Raw genomic sequence first — 16,367 nt, forward strand, 5'->3', positions numbered from 1 at the left:
AAGAATATTACAGTACCGACAGCAACATACCAGTGGATTACATAACCCATGCTAGCATGGAAAACAGACCTTAAACGATGCTGCTGCTGATGATGATGATACAAACATACATTACATATTTACATAAATACAGAGATAGATACATACACACACACACACACACACACATGCATACATATATATACATATACATACATAGAAACATACACACACACACACATGTACATACATACATGTAGGCAGTGAATGTATCAAATAGATTACTTTGTACTAATCGTTCCAGTCCTCTGCACTCTGAGTTGAAAGATTGCCAAAGTCACTTTTGCATTTCATCTTTTCAGAGTTGATAAATAAAGTATCACCCTTGCACTGGCGTTGATTCTTCCTTTTCTTAATTTTTTTATTTTTGTCTCTCTTTCTCTTTCACTCTTTCTTTTTGTCCGTCTGGTACACACCAATAAGTCTAAAAAGTGCCCAAGATGGGCTGCATGTCACAATGTCACTGCAACAACTCCAAAGAGTTAAGGGCCCATAACATGGCATATGTATTTATGTGTGTGTCGAATTTGAAATCGAAATTGAACCAAATTCGATGACTGGCATCCGTGCCAATGGAGTGCTATGAGCTGTTTGGCTTCTGTGCTGGTGGCATGTAAAAAGCACCATTTGAGCGTGATCGTTACCCACATTGTCTTACTGGCACTTGTGCCAGTGGTACGTGAACAAAACATTCGAGCGAGGTCGTTGCCAGTGCCGCTGGACTGACTTATGTGCAGGTGGCACATAAAAAGCACCATTTGAACGTGGCCATTGCGGGTACCGCCAGACTGGCCCTCGTGCCTGTAGCACGTACGTAAATGCACCCACTACACTCTCGGAGTGGTTGGCGTTAGGAAGGGCATCCAGCTGTAGAAACTCTGCCAGATCAGATTGGAGCCTGGTGCAGCCATCTGGTTCGCCAATCCTCAGTCAAATCATCCAATCCATGCTAGCGGACGTTAAATGATGTTGATGATGATGATGATATATATATATATATATATATATACTCTTACTCTATTACTTGTTTCAGTAAAACATTTATGTGTGTGTGCATGTGTACATGCATGTGTATGCATACATGTGTGCATGCATGCATAGATACAGATACCTTTAGGTACATATACAAAGACCCCCTCTTTCCACTCAAACATTATTGAGATTAACAATTGTCGCTACTGACAACCATTGTTCCATCGTTGGGTCTTGAAGCAAGGTTAGTCAAGTTCGGTATGGGTCCTCTTCATCAATTCTGAGATAGAGGTGCTTTTTTTCCCCATTATCTTTTGAATACTTTTCGTGTTATGAAAACCTATTTCTAAGTATGTTGTTTTGCATATTTCAGCTTCATCATCATCAGCAATGTCTTCTGCTGGCTATGGAACCATACCAAAACAGTCTGGAGGGCCCAACCTGAATCTTTCAGGAAGATTAGATTTGTCTTATTTAATGTCCCAGCGTGGAGTTCTGAAAGTGCTACAGATAGTAAGTATCATTCTTTAGTGACCATCACAACTTAAGCTTGTAATACAAAATATCAAACTCTTTCATAACCAACCCAACAGAAGTTAATTACCTTGATTAACATTTTTCTTATTTCACTTCAAGAATTCTTTATTTATCTCATTCATATGTATTGCAGAGCACACTGTCCAAAAATTACAATTTGTTATTTTTAATATCTGTACATACATTTATTTCATATAGAGACAATATTTTTTATTGATGGGATCTCTGTATTTGGGTGGGGATTTTGATGTTAACACTTTGTAGTCATGGTATACCAACAGAAAACCAGAAATTTAGGAATACAAGACATACTGGGAAAGTTAACATCTAGAATAACAATGAAATTAAGACGATAGGTTACATAACCTTGGTGACTTTGTTAGTATTAGGTTGTTTACCATATAAAAATATATTGGCTAAGGTGTAAATAAGGTGAAAGTACTTGTGTATTTCTCTTTATATAAAGGATAAACTTTATGAGACAATATACAAATATCTTTAAAAAATATAGTGTATATTAGTGATTGGGGAAGACTGAATTGAATATCCTCTTTTAAATGAGGAATTTTAGTTTATAAGAAAGTTTCAGAGTATAGCAAGAGCTGATGTACACAAGATATTACTACATAGGCGCAGGAGTGGCTGTGTGGTAAGCAGCTTGCCTACCAACCACATGGTTCCGGGTTCAGTCCCACTGCGTGGCACATTGGGTAAGTGTCTTCTACTATAGCCTCGGGTTGACCAAAGCCTTGTGAGTGGATTTAGTAGACAGAAACTGAAAAGAAGGCCTATGTATATATATAGATATATATATATTTCTTTACTACCCACAAGGGGCTAAACACAGAGGGGACAAACAAGGACAGACAAACGGATTAAGTCAATTACATCGACCCCAGTGAACTGGTACTTAATTTATCGACCCCGAAAGGATGAAAGGCAAAGTCGACCTCGGCGGAATTTGAACTCAGAACGTAATAGCAGACAAAATACAGCTACGCATTTCGCCCAGCATGTGTGTGTGTGTGTGTGTGTGTGTGTGTGTGTGTGTGTGTGTTTGTGTGTCAGTGTTTGTCCCCCCAACATTACTTGACAACTGATGCTGGTGTGTTTACGTCCCCGTAACTTAGCGGTTTAACAAAAGGGATTGATAGAATAAGTACGAGGCTCACAAAGAATAAGTCCTGGGGTCGATTTGCTCGACTAAAGGCAGTGCTCCAGCATGGCCACAGTCAACTGACTGAAACAAGTAAAAGAGTAAAGAGAAAGAGTACATCTTTCCAACAGACTGAATCCACTAGTAAATAGTCAAAATATCCTTTTCAGCTTGTATCATTACAACATGCATAAATATAGGACGGAAATAGCTCTTTGGTTGTTCAACTCTGCAACCTTAAATTTCTTTTTGGCTCACATTCAGGTGATTTCTAAGTTTTGAGTGTTCATGCAGCATCTGTTATGTCATTTTGTCTTTTTTATTGAAGTATTGTTCATAATTTATATATATATATATTGTGGTTTAGACCCAAGTCTGTTCTTATGAAGATGATCTTGTGAAACATGAAAAGTTGGTTTATCAACCATTGTTTCCATGTCGACTTTTTCTCCTAAGAAGTTGGCAAAAACTTGTATGAAATGTGTCAAAACCTTTGTAGTAAACAAATTATGTTTATTATTTAGTAATAGACATTGAACTGTCAGAAGTAACAAAACCTATGGTATTTAATCACATCTTTATGTTCTTTGTTCAAATCTTTCAGATGTGAACTTTGCCTTTTATCCTTCATAAAATAAAGTGCCCATCCAGTATTGAGGTTGATCTTAATCTCTATACTCTATCCCCCAAATTTTAGGTATTATACTTATATTAGTTTCAAACTTTGGCACAAGGCCAGCAAGTTCAGGAGACGGGGTAAGTTGATTACATCAACCCCAGTGTTCTCATGATACTTGTTTTATCAACCCTGGAGGGATGAAAGAAAAAAATTGACCTTAGTGTAATTTGAATTCAGAACATAAAGTTGGACAAAATGCAACTAAGCATTTTGCTTGGCTTGCCGACAATTCTGCCAGTTCATTGCCTTAGGTCTTACTTTGGTCTTTGCCATGTTGAACTTTGGGCCTTTGAACTATAAGTCTTTTCCTTCCAGTAGCTTTCAACAGTGTCCAGACAAACACTTACTTGAACATTAAATTATTCGTTGAATTTGCTACCAATCTTGACCTTACTTGTGTGTGCAGAAATTTGCATTGTGTGCAAATTTTGTATTTTTTTGCAAAGTATATGCACATCTATGCAAATAATCATCACTCAAATCAAAATTCTTCAATTAAAATAATCCAGTTTCATTTTGAAAATATCTGCACACACATTTTTCCTTTACCAGTAGTAAAACATGTATGTACACACACACAAGTGCATGGTTTAGGGAGAATATTCCCTGTATATATAACCAAAACTGCTTTCATCAATCTTAATCTTCACCAAATTTTTTTGACAACCTCAAGATTTTAGCAAGTAAAACCTTCCTATCAAAGACTTTTTCTAGATTGAAAAATTCCAAAGTAGTGTTAAAAACATTTTGTTCTTGCACTTTCTAATGGACACAACATGCCAAGTGATTAAAAAGTTTGCTTCACAATCACGAGGCCCCAGGTTTGTTCCCACTGCATGGTATATTGGGCAATAGTTTTTACCATTGCTCTGGATCAAACCAAGGCCTTGTGAGTGAAATTGGGTGGAAAGAAACTGAAGAAGTTGATTGAGTAACTGAATATTCATTGCTGAAACCAAAGGCAATCCATTTACTTTTTATATTTAATATTTTCCTTCTTAAGACAGCAAGCTGACAGAATTGTTAGCATGCTGGGTAAAATGTTTAGCGGTATTTCATGTCATTATATTCTGAGTTCAGATTCCACCAAGGTTGACTTTGCCTTTCATCGTTACAGGGTTTATAAAATGATTACCAGTTAAATACTGGGTCTGATTTAATTGACTCATCCCTTCTCCAAAATTGCTGGCCTTGTGTCAAAATTTGAAACCAGTAGTTATCTTACTTTACATGTAATTAAGTTTTACTCACAATTTGTAAATGTCTTTACATTGTCGAATATTTTACACTGATGACAACAGTAGCAACATGGATGACAATTAGACGTTGATGATTATTATATTTTTTAACATAAACACTGGGCCCAAAACTGTGCAGGAAGGAGCTTACACAATAAGATTGCCCTTTCTTGTAGTTGATTGGTACTTATTTTATTAATTCTGGAAGGAGGAACACCTTTGATAATAGGTCTATTCAATCAGAACTGACCAAACAGAATATAACTTTGTAAACTTGTTGCACTTACTATTTGCAAATATAGATAATCCTTAGTTACTTTGTTTTTTTCTATTTCACTTTATATTAAAAAATTTGAAAATTTTATGCCTAAAGGCACAGGTAAGAAGCTTGCTTCCTGACTACATGGTTCTGGATACAGCCCCACTGCATAGCACAAGTGTCTTCTACTATGGTCTCAGGCCTACCAAAGCCTTGTAAGTGGATTTGGTAGAAGGAAACTGAAAGAAGCCTTTCATATATATATATATATATATATATATATATATATATATATACATGTATATATTTATGTGCATGTGTGTCTGTGTTTGTCACCTCACCATTGCTTGACAACCAATGCTGGTGTGTTTATGTCCCTGTAACCTTGTGGTTCAGCAAAATAGACCGATAGAATAAGTATGAGGCTTACAAAGTTCTGGGGTTGATTTCTTCAACTAAAACCCTTTAAGGCAGTGCTCATGCATGGCTGCTGTCAAATGACTATAAAAAGTGTAAGAATAAAAGAATAAAAGTAAATTTGTAATATGTCTACTCTAGCAATATTTGAACTCAGAATATAATGAGAAGTAAGCTGTTGCAGTTTATTGTCTGAAACTGGTGATTTTACCATCCCGCATCTTTGTTGATGATTATAAGGGTAAAAATAATGTCACCATTGACACCATTGGTGATGATAAAGATATGAGACAATGAAAAAGCCTTTACATATGTACTCAGTCGGCTAGAAATAACAGTTAAACATTTGAAGGTGACTTAACAGCTATTTTTATATAAAGGTAGAACAGATAAACATCTGAAAATAGTTGGTTACATTGCAACACATTTGCTTGACTAGGATGGCCCTGGGCTAACAGAAATACTAACATGAAATTAAAAAAAACAAACAAACAATACTTATCAATGTTTATTTCAGGTCTTCACACTGATTGCTTTCATCTGTGCTTGTATCAACCCCTGGTGGACACGTTGGGGCGGTGCATGGGTGCAGTTTGTTGCTATTTCTGCATTTGCTTGGAGTCTCCTGTCTTTCTTCTTCCACATCTGCAATGCCTTCAATAATCAGAATGCCCACCGTTTTCATGTAGCAGTGAGTATATTTTTGTTTTCTATATCTCTTTATAAAAAAGCTACAGTAACACCCACCCTTAGTGGTTAGCCATATTGAGATGGCTAGTATACTTTACGTTGTCGAGCGGTTACTGTTTACATCTCGTTCAGAGATTTATTATTGCTTGCAGACAGTTTTTCGAAATCAGTGACGGAAGTTACTGGGAAAAACAATAAGTATTTGCAAACAGGTCAACCGTCATCGTAAACCGGTGATTGCCGTACGCCGAAGACAGGCAAATACCTAGAAACTGCAGCCCGTGTGTATCACTTAGGTTTACGAGAGAGGGATGACCTCCCTTTGCAAATACCATAAGGGCACAGAAAGTGTGCCTAAAGCCAGCTGGAGACGATGATCTCCTGGGGATAAAAGCTACAGTAACACCCACCCTTAGCGGTTAGCCATATTGAGATGGCTTTTATACTTTACGTTATCTCTTTATTATTTTTTGTTAATATCATTTACTTAGAATATTTTTTATCATGACCCAATGAAGGAGCATCTACAACAGTAGGTTCTCAACCACTTTTTGCCTATAGACCCTTTGATTCCTATTTTACTCAACTGGACCCTCATACCTATTCAATATTTAAAAAAATGTATTATATTTTTATAATTGAATATGATTAAGAATTGTGTAAAAATATTGTTACAATATTTTGTGTATTTTAAAAATATAGCCAATTTATTGAACATAAAATTTTAACAGCAAAAATTTATATGGAGTCCAAAGAGTCAAGTCCTGTCACTAATATTTTAATCACACACACATGGGTGTCCTTTCCATATCCTCCTAAACTCTAAAACCTTGTTTGTATGTTTAAAAAAAAATCATTAAAAATTGTATCTATTCACAATGTTTTCTTTTTAATTTTTATTCTTTTCCAGGAAGCCATACTCTACAGTATATTTACAATATGTTTGTTGTCTGCTGGTATCATTGCTGCAATTAGAGCTTACAGCCGAAGTAGCATAGTAGCAGCCACTGTGAGTTTCACAAATATTTCATGTTCAAAGGAATTTTATTTCATTATTTAGAAAGATTTTGATCTTGGTACTGTAACACATTCTAAGCATTATAGGCACAGGGGTGGCTGTGTGGCAAGTAGCTTACTTACCAACCACATGGTTCCAGTTTCAGTCCCACTGTGTGGCACCTTGGGCAAGTGTCTTCTACTATAGCCTCAGGGTGACCAAAGCCTTGTGCACGGATTTGGTAGATGGAAACTGAAAGAAGCCTCTCGTATATATATGTATATATTTGTTTGTCTGTATTTGTCCCCCTACCATCGCTTGACAATCAATGTTGGTGTGTTTATGTCCCCATAACTTAGTGATTCGGCAAAAAGAAACCGATAGAATAAGTACTAGGCTTACAAAGAATAAGTCCTGGGATTGATGTGTTCGACTAAAGATGGTGCTTCAGCATGGCCACAGTCAAATGACTGAAACAAATAAAAGAATAAAAGAGTTAAGTCTCACAAGGCAGCAAGATGACAGGATTGTTAACACGCTGGGCAAAATGCTAAGCGGCATTTCATCTGTCTTTATGTCTGAGTTGAAATTCCACAAAGGACTTTGTCTATTATCCTTTCAGAGTCAATAAAATAAGTAACAGTTCATCACCGGGGGTGATGTAATCAACTTACCTACTCTCCAAAATGCTGGCCTTGTGCCAAAATTTAAAACCATTAATTAACCCTTTCGTTACTGTATTTATTTTGAGATGCTCTGTGTTTCTTTCAATTACTTTAAATATAACAAAGAATTTAGTAAAATAACTTAGTTATCTTTCAGCTAGTGTTAGGAATATAAATTGTGATTAAGGTTTGGCGGAAGATTTTAATTCAAAACTTATGAAAACAAGACATTTGTACCTCAGAGCCAGAGCTGGTTTCAGCCAGGTTGGTAACGAAAGGGTTAAGTGTCCTATCCGTGACTTCATTGTTAGTCTTTGAAATTAAATTTTTATACCATGTTAGCATGGGTAAATCAGAGTTTCCTCTCAAATACAAATATTTGAAAGAATCTTTTTTCTTTTGCTGCAAACATTGCCAATGGTTACGATAACTTGGGAGCAATTTAGTTAACTAATTCCCTCTCTCAAATTTCAGATCATGTATCATTTGAGAAATAATTATGTTATGTGAGTGTGTGTGTGTGTGTGTGTGTGTTTGCATGTGTGCATGTGTGTGTGTGAAGCCTAATTGTATTTATCTGCATTACTATCTCTCTCTCTCTCTCTAATATATATATATGTATATATATATAGAGAGAGAGACAAAGAGAGCGAGAGAAAAAGAGACAGAGACAGACAGACAAACGGATAGATTAATTATCATGTACTTGCTAGAGGGCAATATATACACATGTATTATTAATTAATAAGAAGGCATGTACCTGGTGGTTAAGGTGTTGCATGCAAGATCTTCAGATCATGGTTTTGATTCCCAGACCAGTGGTGTATTGTGTTCTTGAGCAAAACACTTCCATCGCATGTTGTTCCAGTCTACTCAGCTGTAAATGGTTACCCATTTACTGGCATCACATTCAGGAGGAATGTTAGCTAGCTTGCCTAACCAGCAGTGTGGCATCATTCAGAAGTCACAACATTGTGACCAGCAATGTATAACAACATCCAATAGTTTGGTTGATACAGTAATATTATTAACTAGCAGTATCGCCCGGCATTGCTCGGGTTTGTTTCGACCCTTTAGAATTGGAATTTTTGAAAAGAAAAAATTTTGCATTATGTAGCTTGTTATTCTCTTTAAGTAAACATTTTTCTGGTTGAAATACACCGAAAAATGGCAGCGTAGCAGTAAAAAAATCGTAAAAAATAGGGATTTTCATAGAAAAAAAAAGCACCTTTTTGATGTAAATAATTTTTGGTGTTAACATGGTTCGATTTGAATTTTTTCTTCTGCGGAAGGAAGAGCAAGTCTTCTTCTATCATACTCTCAATTTTGGTCAACTTGCCCCACAGGGTCTCGGAGGAGACAGTGTTAGTTGAATTCTATCAAGCCTGCCATACACAGACAACTTCAGCTTTATATATATAGAGATAATATATATAGAGAGATAATAATGTTTTACATGTATGTATCTTTATTTTGCCAGATATTTACCATTATGGCTACTGTCCTATATGGCGTTGAATCAATTCTTCTATTCCGTGATTGGTCAGATAGTCGTGGCTCAAATTCTTCAGCTGGAAGACCACAACCAACTACATCAGAACCACCAAGTAATCCCAATGTATAAGTTCCTCCAGTTGAATCACAACCTTTCTGTCTCCTTTTGTAATAAATATAATACATTTTTTAAAAAACATTTGATATAATTTTATACCTACATTTATATTATATATAAATATAATTCATTTATATATATATGTATATCAATTTATCACTCTGTTTTTTTTTATATATACATATGCATACATGTATCAATATATCCATGTACATGCTAAATATATACAAATATATTTAGATATTTACCTGTGTATGTTATAAGAATGTATTCATTTGTATGTGTATGTAAATATACAACACATGTAATAATATACATGCTTATACATATACAGTTTACATAATATACATGAGTATATCATATATATATATATATATATATATATATATATTAATATGCAAGTGTGTCTATCAGAATGAAATTGTATTTGTATATAAAATAAATCTTTCCAGAACTTTGTCTTTCTCTAGTGTTTTTATTTCATTTAGTGAGCTTAATCAAAATTGGATTTTAATATTAATATTGCAAAGCAATATTTTTCTCATGAGGTTGAAAGAGAGATAGTATCATAACAAGTTGGACTGAGAAGAATCTACCATTCCATAAGGAACTATGTGACTAAAATGAATATTACAAATCATAATTATAAGTTAAGTTATGTAATATGTATTTGAACAATCATATAATTCATAAAGTGAAATTGAGTTAATATACTTAAAGTTAATTATTGAACTAAATCATATCTTGTATAAGCATATATGTATAAAAGCCAGCCATCACCCAGAGGTAAATATGACTTGGTAACACGTACTATACTTTTGCTAGAGGTTTTTAGGTGCCTTTATAGTTGGAAGCAGGCAGACATACCATATTGATTCTCACGCCCTTTGATTCCATAGTGTATTCAGTATGTGACAGTTCAAAGGAGAGAGAGAGAGAGAGAGAAAGAGAGAGAGAGAGAGAGCTGCTTCAGTTTTCACCTGGTACTCATTTGCAGCTGAGTGATAGCATGAAATAAAATATCTTGTTTAAGGATAGAACTGAATCCATGACATTATGATCATGAGTCAAATATCCTAATCACTAGGCCTTATGCTTTCACAAACACCCACACACACATATATAGTTACAGGGTAGTACAATCCAAAAGATCCTGGTATAGGAGGTTAGTAAGCTTCAAGCAAGTCCACAGCTATTATAGAAGGTGGACACTATATGATAATAACCATTGTATGTTATATGCTTTATCCCATATTGAAATCAATGGAAATTTTGATAAACTGACAGTCACAATACAACATTCAGTTTAGCAGCTATGTAAAATTGCTAAATATTCAAGTAAAAATCTAAGAATGGAAGAAATAGGAAAGGTAAATAACAACTACATATATTTCATAATTAAATGATATTTGTTACATGACCTGTAACACATACAAAAACCCATTTAGCTAATCCTCAGGTCCAAATACCTTTGAATTGTTTACATCATCACATGGAGATGAATAAATGATTGAGCAATGTAGCCACAGCACAAAAACAATAATGCATAAGACTTGACAGTAATCAAACCAGAGGATTAGCTAAATGGGTTTTGTGTATGTTACAAGTTATATAACAAATATAATTTAACTATGAAACATATGTAGTCTTTATTTACTTTTTCCATTCCTTACATTCTAAGAAACATATATATATATATCATCATTTAACATCTGCCTTCCATGTTGGCATGGGTTGGACAGTTTGACAGGAGCCTGCACCAGGCTTCTGTGTCTGTTTTGGTAGGGTTTTTATGGCTGGATGCCCTTTTTAACACCAACCACTCAACAGAGTGCACTGACTGCTTTTTATGTGGTACAAGCACAGGCAAGGTCAGCTAGGCATGGTTTTTACAGTTGGATGCCCTTTCAAACACCGACCACTTTATATATACATATATATATTGGGTCATCCCATAAAAAATGTGTATTTTTATACGTTTTTTATTTTTCAAAATTTAGATAAACTAAGTTCTTTTTTAATCTAAAATATACTCTCCTTCATTTTCTACAATGCTCTTCCATCTATCTGGTAGACTTGGAAGGCCCCTCTTCCCAAATTCTCCTCCAGTACTGTGCTCACCTTGTTTACAGAATTCATATTTTTTCCATCCAAATGATTTTGAAGACAGCACAATAAATGATAATCAAATGGAGCAATGTCTGGTGAATATGGTGGGTGGGGCATCGTTTCCCATTCAAACTGCTCCAGCCTTTGGAATGTCATCTTTGTTGTATGTGGCTGAGCATTATCCTGATGGTAGAACACATTTTATCTTGAAACCAAAGATGGTCCTTTTTTTTATAGTACTGACTTAAGCTGCTCACAGTGGATCTCCTTTGTTATTGTTTGGTTTGGGTTTAAAAGTTCAAATTGAACTAAACCTTTCATATCCTAACAAACAGATAACAACACCTTACATGGGTGAAGACCTTCTTTAGCCTGGGGTGCAGATGTTTCTCCTTTCCCTACCCACTGTTTTCAGTGCTTGACATTTTTATAGAGAACCTATTTCTTGTCACCACTCACTATTTGGTCCAAAAAGGGTTCATTTGTGATTAGACTTGGGAACTTTTGTGAAAAACCCGTTGACCCAATTTACTGACTTTTCTGATAACATGCAGGTGTCATTGAATTGTTGAATGACCAAATCCAAGCTTCTCTGCTAGTTCCTCAACAATTACAGTGGGATTTTGTTCCACTAGGGTTTGCAGGACATCCTCATCGAGGCTTGTCTTCTAGGCTGTAGTTTCCAGCTCAAAATTTCTGGAAAAACTATTGACACTGGCTTATGCTTATTGTCTGATCCCCATATACTGCATTAGTATTTCTCACACTTTCTGTTGTGCTCATAATGCAAAATATGGCAAATATGCTCCTTTGTTACTTCCATTATAGCTTTGAAAAAATAACTGTTAAAATCAAATTGCACTCTTCACAAAGAATAAGGACAAGGTAAAACTACTAACTGTTTTTATAGCAAGTTGATGCAGGTACTCTATCCCATTCCCCTCCAACTTCTTTGTAATCTTTTTGTCCTGTTTCTTCTGCCATCCTATTCATTAACCGACATTCTAAACAATTCATTTGCACGTTTTCACATTTAAATGACAGATATATGTAAATAAAGCTTGCTATTTGTAAATAGTCTCATTTTGGTTTAAATATTAGACCACAAACAACTGTATTCATTTCTGCATTTTCACACGTTTGTAATCGGCAAAAAAAATCGATATCACTAACTTTAGTTAACTGTAATCAACCACGTGCATTCGTGGTCAAATGTGTTCTTACAGCTGTTTTTTGTGTAATAAACCAGCTGACATGAAAAACTACTGGGAAAAGGCAGCTACTTTAAGTGAACAAAAAAGTGAAAATAAAGCAGATAAATAACTGGTGATTACTCAATTTTCTGAAGATGTTCTCAACAAAATTCAATTGAAAGTAGAAAAGACTAATTGATTGCTTATAAAATGTGGAAAATTTGGGGGTTTACATCTAAAACCTTGCCTAACGTTTCTCATCCAACTTAAGAAAATAAGTGGTATTGTTCAAATTTTGTGATAAAATTGATTTGCAAAGAACATGCCTTATGTTATTTTATTGCACATTGTGTTATTTCACCCCCGAGTTTCAAATCTTTTTGAGCAAAGAGAGACTTCCCTAAGCATTTTTGCACCTTTATTGAGTAGCAGTTTCTGTTTGCCTGTCCATCGGGTGGTTAAAACTTCCAATTATAATTTTATTCGAAACTAATGTTACTTATCCCGCATTTCTTACCACTACGTCAGTGAAAATCAAAATAAAATACGTAAAGCAAGTCATCAAATGCAAAAGCCAAAGAACTGTTTATTGCTTAAATATCACTTACAATATTCCTTTTGGAAATAAAACACCGTTCAGTTTGACATATAGGTGTCAACCTGTGGTATATTTTTTTGCTATTGTAGGATCATTAAAGATTCTTTCGACCTCAGTGGTAGATTTATCTTTGTAGTTGGCTTACTGAGTTGAATTATTTATTCAGATTCATTTCGTGGCCGTTGCCAGCGCCGCCCCGACTGGCCTCCGTGCCAGTGGCACGTAAAAAGCACCAACCGATCATGGCCATTGCCAGCCTCGCCTGGCACTGTGCCGGTGGCATGTAAAAAGCACCCACAACACTCACGGAGTGGTTGGCGTTAGGAAGGGCATCCAACTGTAGAAACTCTGCCAGATCAGACTGGGCCCGGTGCAGCCTCTAGGCTTCCCAGACCCCAGTCAAACCGTCCAACCCATGCTAGCATGGAAAGCGGACGTTAAACGATGATGATGATTATAACTATCATAATTGTAAAAGTTTCAAAGATAAAACTTTGTTGTATTCTTTAGGCATGAATTTAATAATCTAATTCAATATTAACGGGTATGATGCTGTTATTTACAATTTACAAGAAACAATTTATTAATAAAAACAACAGGAATCCATTTTAATTTAAACTTTATTCAAATCAATAAAATTTCATTAAATTATTAAAAGAAATTAAACAACTTGAACAGAACCATAAAACTGAGGATATTTGTTGCTTTTCTTTAAACATATAAATCAGCCACAAATCCTACAGAAATATTGACATTTGGCATTCTATTCCTTTGATTTATTTCAGGAAAAGACACACCAGCTTTCCTTAATGATTTAGATCACAGTATAATAGACATGAATTTCATCAGCCCCATAAACTGAAGCCAAAATAACCATTAGAAAACTCATATTCTCAAGTATAAAGTAATGTTATATCAATAAGTCAGAATTCCAATATATAATAGCTATTGAAATATATAATAGGACATATTTATATGTCAAAAACAAAAAGTAACCAGCTTGTTTAAACAGTAATTAAGAAGTTTCAATTTGGAAAAATAAATAAATAAGAGGAAAATTCTTCCCCAGAAAGAGCTTACGAGTGAATATTACATAATACTACCCAGGGAGCTTGAAATGTGTCACCTCTATACTGCCAAAGTAAATTAAAAAAAGCTTCAGAAATTTAATAGGTAACTTTATTACAAACTTTTGAATTCTCAGAAATATGATCAAACATGATGATAATTTCTTTGGATTTTCTATCCAGTTTAGTAATAAAACCCAAACATGAACACTAACGCTCTTAGGTACCATATCTAAATACCAAAATTCTTTTTGAACATCAAATATACCTAAAACATTAGAATATTGTAACAATCTGATAGTTGTATCCATCAATAAAAAAAAATTAATTTGAAAAATGTCACCAGGTAAAAAAACCACTGACAAAAGAAATATTGGTTTCAAATTTTTGGCACAAGGCCAGCAATTTTGGGGGAGGGATCAAGTTGATTCGATCGACCCCCCCCCACTGTTCAACTGGTACTTATTTTATCACCCTCGAAAGGATGAAAGGCAAAGTTGACCTCAGCAGAATTTGAACTCAGAATGTAAAGACGAAATGCCACTAAGCAGATTGCTCAGCATGCTAACGATTCTGCCAGCTCACTGTCTTACTGACATAATTAATATTGATTTCTTCTGACTAGGCACAAAGTCAATTTTGATAGAGAAAGGATGTAGTCAACTGGATTGGTCCAATATGATATTGATACATATTGTGTATTTGATTTTTTATCAGCTCAAGAAGTATGGAAGTCAAAGTTCCTAGCACATCTTGAACTCAGATAAGTGAAATACCAAACTAATTAAGATAAAACATCAAGTCAGGAGCTATTGTGTCTCATCTGTCTCAACCACAGTTAGTGTTTCTAAGTAGTGGTATAAAAAAAATACAATGTTATGCTGATAGTTTTAAATTCAATGCTTAGAAAACTGAAATGTTATTGAAAACAGTCAACACATTATCACTTACATTTTCACAAATAAAAATGTCTATAAAAACATCACAGACACTCCCATATATGTATAAACAAACTAGCACTCTCAAACTTACGAGCCCTGGAATTACCTTGGCTCAAACAAAGAAGCCTTACACTCTGTTAGTGACTGGCTTGAATTCTGCATAGAATAATTTAAATAAACCATGGGAAAAATACACACACACATACTACATATACATATATAGTTGCTACAACAAACATTGTCATCTGAAAGAACTCTCCTGAAACAAATATAAAAATATTTCTGATGTTGAAAACACCCATATATTCCAATGTAAGGTATATTAATGGAACACTTCCATCAAAACTTTTACTAAATGCCTAATTTAGCTGTTTGGAGCAGTCAAGAAAAAAAAAACTATGTCCAGTTTGTGGAAGTTGGCTGCCTAGAAGATGTGGACATTTCATTCAAAATTAAAAAGAAAGAAGATATTTATAGTCAACTGCTTTGAACCCTACAACTTCTCTATCCAAATTATAAGTTTACATTTGTACCAATCACTGGTGTGCTTGACAAAGTGATAGTGTGGGAAAAACTGAGGTTTTCAGACTAAAATAGAGACCCTCTCACTTGTATTCTGTAAATTCGATCTGTAAGTAGAACAAAGTTTTTTTTCTGAAATCCAGTATATAACTCTACAGTTGCTTTGTCATCAAAATTCCAATGATGGAGCTTTGTTTTTAGTTAGAAACTAATGCCTTCTTTATAGGAAAAATTCAAAGAGGTAAAAAAAAAGCATGTATACGCATGCATCATACATACATACAAACATACAGAAATAAATAACATGAAAGAATACTCATGGAATGTTCCTGTGAAAATCTCAGTAAAATGTAGATCAGATATAAGGATTTGTGACAGACAAGAGAAAAGTGCAGCAGTGGAAATCAGTTGCACAGCAACATCAAATTTTTTCATCTTTAACTCGTTTCAGTCATTGGACTGTGGCCATGCTGGGGCACTGCTTTGATGGGTTTAGTTGAATTGAACCCAGTATTTACTTTTTAAGTCTGGTACTTATTCTATCAGTCTCTTTTGCTGAAACTGCTAAGTTATGGGGGATGTAAGCACCGATTGACAAGAGTTGAGGGCAGGGGGAGACAACCAAACATTTATGTACACACATACATACACAATGGGCTTTCACATCATTTCAGTC

The 16,367-nt window shown here is 34.8% G+C and overlaps 1 protein-coding gene across 5 annotated transcripts in view; it reads left to right on the plus strand.

Moving 5' to 3' along the window:
- LOC115219177 (CKLF-like MARVEL transmembrane domain-containing protein 7) overlaps nt 1-9,357 on the plus strand; it is a 77,570-nt gene extending 68,213 nt beyond the window's left edge. For all 5 annotated transcript variants that reach the window (XM_029789297.2, XM_036512602.1, XM_036512694.1 and 2 more), the window contains exons 2-5: nt 1,385-1,524; nt 5,815-5,988; nt 6,898-6,996; nt 9,130-9,357. In XM_029789297.2, coding sequence (XP_029645157.1) covers nt 1,402-1,524; nt 5,815-5,988; nt 6,898-6,996; nt 9,130-9,273 — 540 coding nt within the window. In that variant the 5' untranslated portion in view covers nt 1,385-1,401 and the 3' untranslated portion in view covers nt 9,274-9,357. The remainder of the gene's footprint in view (nt 1-1,384; nt 1,525-5,814; nt 5,989-6,897; nt 6,997-9,129) is intronic.
- The last annotated feature ends 7,010 nt before the right edge of the window (nt 9,358-16,367 follow it).

This window comes from Octopus sinensis, linkage group LG1 (genome assembly GCF_006345805.1).
Source record: "Octopus sinensis linkage group LG1, ASM634580v1, whole genome shotgun sequence".
In the NCBI taxonomy this organism is placed as follows: domain Eukaryota; kingdom Metazoa; phylum Mollusca; class Cephalopoda; order Octopoda; family Octopodidae; genus Octopus; species Octopus sinensis.